General features: G+C 33.7%; 2 protein-coding genes across 2 annotated transcripts in view; one reads left to right on the forward strand and one right to left on the reverse strand.

The window, feature by feature from the left end:
• LOC136795018 (RNA polymerase II subunit A C-terminal domain phosphatase-like) overlaps positions 1–453 on the reverse strand; it is a gene marked incomplete in the record, with an annotated part of 18,501 nt that extends 18,048 nt beyond the window's left edge. The window contains 1 exon segment of the mRNA XM_067047151.1: positions 40–453. Within this exon segment, the coding sequence (XP_066903252.1) occupies positions 40–242 (203 nt within the window).
• A 5,438-nt stretch (positions 454–5,891) lies between these two features.
• Positions 5,892–6,468, forward strand: LOC136795694 (agrin-like; the record flags this gene model as incomplete). Its single annotated transcript, XM_067047152.1, is given in 1 exon segment — positions 5,892–6,468. A coding segment is annotated over 1 exon segment (361 nt), but the record flags the coding sequence as incomplete, so codon positions are not given.
• Positions 6,469–6,844: the final 376 nt, after the last annotated feature.

The following is a 6,844-nucleotide window of genomic DNA, read 5'->3' on the forward strand; positions in this document are numbered from 1 at the left end:
TTTTTTTATAGAAGATATGGTAGAAAAATCCTACACTACCCAGGACTGACTAAGCTTCCTTCTTTTGCAAGTAATTTGGAAACAGTTCCAACATGCTTGGATTTGAATTTATGGGTTTTGTCCCCTTCTTCATAAATCAGAAGCACTCTGCCATCATAAACAATCGTTCCTTCACTAACTTTCCATTTAGATAGCTTTACAGTTTTGTCCAAGCACAGATCCACAACACAAGTGTCTGACATGACCAAACATGGAAAAACAACGAACTCAGTTTTTGAATTTAACGCCAAAGCATGGTAATACACTTATTTATAACCTTGCATAACCTATTGCTACCTTCCACGGTTTAAGACACAGATAACGAACTTGAATGATTATTATAGATAGGTTATTAATAAAACAGCGTAGTAATAAAAAATAAAGAATGAATTTCACACACATATGACACACTTAAAATATTGCAACAATTAAATTAACATTTCACATATATTACTTATATTCTATTTGAGCCCTGCACTGCCATTAAAAATTACTGGCATATAATAACTAAACTTATTAATATCAAGTTATTTCACTGAATCAATTTTATTTACAAAAATCACTTAAATATGTTTACTTTAAAGTTAAAAAAACTACAAGCGAGAAATAGATTAAAATTCATGGTTTTAGCCAAGACAAATATTGATTCAAAAACGAATAAAGGGAACACATCCTAAAACAAACCACACTCTTTCCATTTCCTGTTTTAATCCGGAAGAATTCGCAAACGTCAGTTCACATTAAGTCCAATATTCCTCCTTCATAATTTCCTTTTTTTCATAATTTCATTTATGTATGAAATAATTTTATGCATTCTCGGCATAATGTTGTTCCTATTTTGAGTCACAAAGATAACACAGGTACACACTCGGCTGTTGAGCGCCAATAAAAAACTTGAACTATCATGTTAATAACGGAAATTAGAAGAACTGTTAGACGAGGTTGATAGAGTTGACGGATTTGAAACCCAGGCAGAGTGAGCATCCAGACATGAGACATATTCAGAACAGTCAGAAGATGAGGGAGACGAAGGTCCGAATGAGATTGATGAACCGCCCAAATATTATATAGTTAAAAATGGCGTACCTATTTGTTATGATAATGCACCTTGTCAGAACGTTCGCATATCCAAGAGAAGCATTGTCACCCATTTACCAGGGTTGAAAACGGCGGTAGGGAACGAGGAGTTGAAATAATTGCTAAAATGTTGGCACTAATAAATAAGTTTATTTAGGTTCTTCACTGACCGCACCACTTACCATTTTCTCATATAATTTCCACAGTAAATAAAATAACTAGCTTATATTATATATACAACTTTTTACCTCTGAGTTATGGTTGTTATCTCGTTTTTTGTTTTCAGCCCTAATGAAGATATGAAATTCAGGACAAAATGTCTGCACAATAAATAAGTTTTACTTATTTATGTCTCATTACTGACCGCACCCTTGACCATCCTATACTTATATAATATCTATGGTCAGCTATCATTACATCTTATTTTTTGCTTTTATGTTACTAGCCATTCACTCAATTTTATTCAATTACTAGTAGGTTCATTATGTTTTGGGATTTGTCAGTTTAACATTTATTATAAATAAATAATTATATAAACAAATATTTGTGTATTGCTTTGTTAAATGTATATATATACATATGTATAAGGTCAAAATATTATAAGCCAAAGCAAAATATTGCGATTCGTCTACCCTTGGTAATAGGATATACGCTGAAACACTCCTTGGTTGTAGGAATTTTTTTTTTAAATTGACATTTTTAGATAAAATAATATTTTTACTTTCACTTACCTATATATGAAGCAACTGGTATGGGAAGTATCATGATCGTGAAAAATATAGAATCTGAGTTTTCAATAAAAATACTCACTTTAAAGTCTCCATAGTTCAAATAATTGAGTCGAATCTTGCATATTTCATATTTACATAATAAATTTAATAACATAAAATATAACATTACATAATAATTATGTATTACCAAAAATCATTCCAATAATAAATATTTCGATCCAGTCCATGTACTATTACTAATTATTCAACCTTTTGGCGGCTTCTTCAACTATACTGCGGCATCTGCCCTCTAGAAACAGTCACCTAAACTGTCAAGATAGGAAGCTTGCAGTCCTAGCAACTAAGCCCAGGGGTGGCCCGGTAGCAATTTGAACCTCCGATATAGTGGTCATCTTGTCCGTGAAGTACAGTCTCTGTCACCCTTGAGTTCCGTCGGAATCTCCTGGAGCGCCACATTAGAAGTTTATAGTTAGAGGAAGGACTGGAATGGACACAATGGCCTCATCGTTTCACAGAGATCCTTTTGTTACCGAATCCATTTTAATACCCCCACCCGTTAACCTTGTATTTCCGATTTAGGTATTTTCAGATAAAAATGAAAGAATCCGACATTCTTCCTTAGAAATTCTGGAACTACGTTTCACAGGCTTATTGATAGGTTTCGAGCATCTTTGCCCCACATGTTTGGATACCTAATAATAATTGGTTTGCGACCAATAATATCAAAGTGAACATAATTACCTTACAGAAAGTGTTTCAACGACGTAGAAAGTATAAACTTGAAGAAATCATTTAAAAACTACTTAATGACTTAATCATTCCTGTAGTATCTAAAATTAGTGTTTTGACATGTCTCAAACGGCATCAATTATAACTAAAGACAAGTAGTATAAAAGTATAAGTCAACATTACGTGTAATTAAATAAAGTAAAAACTACAACACTAATAGTATTAGTGTGTACTTAATTATGAAACAGGCCCCAGATTGTATAAGTGCCTGAAGCACTATGAGCATTAGTGTTATCAAGTTACACCAATATTCTGAGAACAAAATTTCCCATAATTAGTCTCTTAAACGTAATTAATTATCTGCCTCTGGAGAAGATAGATCATTCATTTTAAAGACTGACGCCAAGAATTACGCTTTGGGTGCAATACATTCATAATCAAATGATAGCGAAGAGCATCCGGACGAATATGCCAACCGCTTATTCACTGATACTCAAAAGGGTTATAACGTTACTCAGAGTGAATCTCTGGCGGTCATCCTGGCTACCGTAAAACTTAGAGGCTACATCGATGATAAAAAGTATCTAACGGATCGTTTCACCAGTCCCTCACCTGTCTGGATGATCTTAAGATATCCTGGAAGTCTTGCTAGTTGAGATCCTTCACAAGGGAGGCCTTTGTTTCCTCAAGAAACAAGTCCCTGTACGTTTCAAAAATTCATTTTGAGGATAGCAAAACTTCATCTTATTAGATATTTTATACACAGTTAAGTGAATGTTAAGTTTGACAATTGTAATAAAAATCCAGGAAATACGATAGAACATTTATTTTCCGCTTTAGTTCACTATGAAATTCTTTCATATTTTAAATTTATCCTTCGTTTGTAACTGCTGACAATGTGAGATTATTACAAATAATCTAAGTTAAACATACTTTAGAGAATGATTTATGGAAATTCGGTATTTAAGCGCTGTTATACTATTTAAATAAGGGCAAGACCTACCAAGGTATAGAAAAACATCTGATGCTACGTTAATATGGGGGAGGGGGTTTATAATTTGTTGAGATGATGGTGAAAATGTGTAAAATTGAATATATAACCAAACAAATAACTACATTTTTATTAAATTGGCCTTAAATTACGAATTTTAAAAAACATTTCTTTAAAGTAGCTTTGAAATTCATTATTTTCAATAATTAACTACCACTTTGTAAGCGCTAATAATAATAACAATGAAGGCTTAACGAACCCGAAGGTTTGATGCCAATACCACCAAACGCTCTCATCATACATCCTTCCAGTGATGCCCCTCCAAACCCAATTCTATTAAACCAGTTTTAACGAAATACTCCCATCTACGTTTTAATCTACCACTCGGACGTTTATTTGTTGGATTCAGTGTTTATTAACATTTTGGGGATTCGCACGTTACTAAGCCCAACAACCTTACACGCCGCAATTCTATAACTTGAATTATATTTACCGGGTGTATATCCCTTAATTAAGCGTTGTGTAATCTTCTAAATTCTCCTGTTAATTAATCATTTTTCGGTCCAAATATTGAGCGCAATACCTTATTTTCGAAAACCTTAAGGGGCTGTTCATCCCATAGTGGAAGAGGCCACGTCTCGCATCCAAATAGAATGGAAACGATAATAGTTTTGTAAATTCTAATTTTAAAGTTTTTCAAAAGAATACGCGAGCTAAGCAGTTTCGAAATAGAAAAATAACAACCATTTTCCTCCTTCAACATAGCTTTTATTTCCTCATCAATTTCGTTTTTTCTAGTTACCGTAGAACCTAAATACTTAAACCTATCTACCTGTTCAAACGTATCTCCTCCTCTATCTATATCATCGAAATTACTCGCGTTTTTACTGGTAACCATGTATTTTGTTTTATTCGTATTTATTTCAAGACCTAGTTCCTTGCTGGATTTTATAAACGTGATTGTATTTAGTTCATGGCGCTAATAAGCAATGGGTAAATAAGTAAACGAAAGAGTTTCATAATAGCAAGAGGAGATAAATGTTTTCATCCTTGTGTGAAGCGCACATCAGGTTTAAGAATGTATTAGGAATTTAACCTTTTATAATCTATTAGTCTATAAATTAATATTATTGAAAAAATAGAACGAATAAAATTAAATGTAGAGGAATTCTAGCACTCGATTTTTTTTTTTTCGTACCCTCCATAAGATAGCATTCGATTCGCGTAATTTACATTACATATATAGATTGATTTTTTTTTTAAAAGTGGGAATAAAGGGATATGGTGGATAAGATATGGATAGAATATTAACAAACATTATTTATATAAGCGAAATAAGGGCAATCAATTATAATATTTCTCTATATCTTTAAGGATTCGACGGATAAATACGTTTTGAGGTCCCCTTAATCCAAATAACCAAATCTCACAAATTATCTGTATGCTTAATCGAGCTCAAAACCAAAAATAGTACACGACTGAAATTACGTATTTAAGCTGGGTATATAACTGGTGTGATAGCAACTTTGCAATAAAATCGAATTTCCGAAAGTCCATTTTACAGAATCGATTTATTCAAAAAAGGATTAAACCCAGCGTATTAATATACAATTAAGTGTTCTTTAATATAAGGTAGATCTTATTCTCATTGAAATAGTCGAACAGGGTTGTTCTTATATTGTAAGAAAGTACTGATACTAGTTCAACGGTTGTGCCAGGAGGTAATTTGATCAGAATCTCAATTAAGGGTTCCCACTAAATGAGGCTGGGAAAAGCCTTCTGGATCCTAGAGGACTCCCGAACCCACAGGAATGACTCACGTCTACAGTAGAGTAGAAAATAATTATCTGCCACAGCTGGATTCGAACTCAGGTCCTTGTAGTTAGTGACGTAGTGCCTCACCACAGAGATACTCATTCCTTATATTTTTACCTTTTGGTTGAAAGGATGACTAACTTCATAAAATCATTCTTATTTTCATCCATACTGTATTTTAAACACTGATTCTATAAAAAATCAGCATTAATTAATAGCTTCAGAGAAGGATGTTAATATAAACTATTCTATTTTTCTATTTCAGATATACTATTGCAACGTAAAATATTTATCGAAAACTGTTGAAATTTAGGTTAGACAATATGTCAATTTAAAGACTTATCTGGAAAATTGGAAGGAAAATGTATGGTTACAGTGATCAATTTAGATATATCAGTTCTGAAACGATCGAGGATTAATTACATCTCAAAGTGGACAAGAAAACAACAGTTGTCTGATGCTCTCATTACATTTAGTTTAGAAATAAGCATCTTAAAAATTATTTTAGCTACTATTCATATTAGTTCACAATTTCTCCATCTTAATGTTCTCCCACCTCCAACTTCACTTAGTAGGGCACGTTAGTGTTGCAAGAGGTAGTTTCAATCAATTATAGAAACAAAAAAAAAATTATTGAATCCCATATGGAAGACTGAAGGGTCGGAAGACAAAGACGCTGCTGGTGGGGGCTGAGTGGGCGACGAGAAAACAGTCAGTTAAGTGCCATGTCCCGAGGACTATTGCTCCTCCTGGGCCTCTGTGCCCTGGGTCCGGTACGATCCAGTTCTCCGTCCGTCGACTGCCTCGTACCCGTTCTCAAGGCGGCCCCTTTCATCTTTACCGGCAAAGTTGACGATCTTCCAGCTCCGGGTGTGTTGTCTGTTCGTGTGAAAAGGGCTGTTCGAGGGACTTCCGTCGGTCGCCTCTTGCTCAAGATGCCGGAAGACGACAGTTGTTCTGAAGGGTTTTACAGGCCATCGGTTGGCGATGTGAAGGTCTTCGCCGCCTCTAAATCAGGACATCTTCTGATATCACCTCTCCCGATGAAGCTGGCTACGCTGGACCTCGTGCAAGCTGTCTTATCAGGTTGGTGATATGTAATTTAACTGGCTTAAAATTCTTTGGTAATTTAAGGAAAATTATATCCATATATTATTCTAATATACGAAAGCCAAATACTTTTAAAATGTAGGTCGAAATATAACCAACTCAAAAATAAAAATCATTCAATCAATACTATATTTATAAAATAAGATACATGAAACGAGAAAAATTCTATATGTTTAAAAAAATAAATTAAAACTAAAAAAATAGAGAAAAATAATTCTAAGGATGATTAGATTTAATACATGACAGGACACCAACCCAGGTGTTGGTTCACCATATTTCGAGCGAATTGTAAACTAAAAAAGAAGAAATTAAGATATATACTTTACTCTACTACCTTACTTGGTTCTTCTAC

Source organism: Halyomorpha halys, unplaced genomic scaffold (assembly GCF_000696795.3).
Source record: "Halyomorpha halys isolate HHAL.00 unplaced genomic scaffold, Hhal_1.1 Scaffold1195.1, whole genome shotgun sequence".
In the NCBI taxonomy this organism is placed as follows: domain Eukaryota; kingdom Metazoa; phylum Arthropoda; class Insecta; order Hemiptera; family Pentatomidae; genus Halyomorpha; species Halyomorpha halys.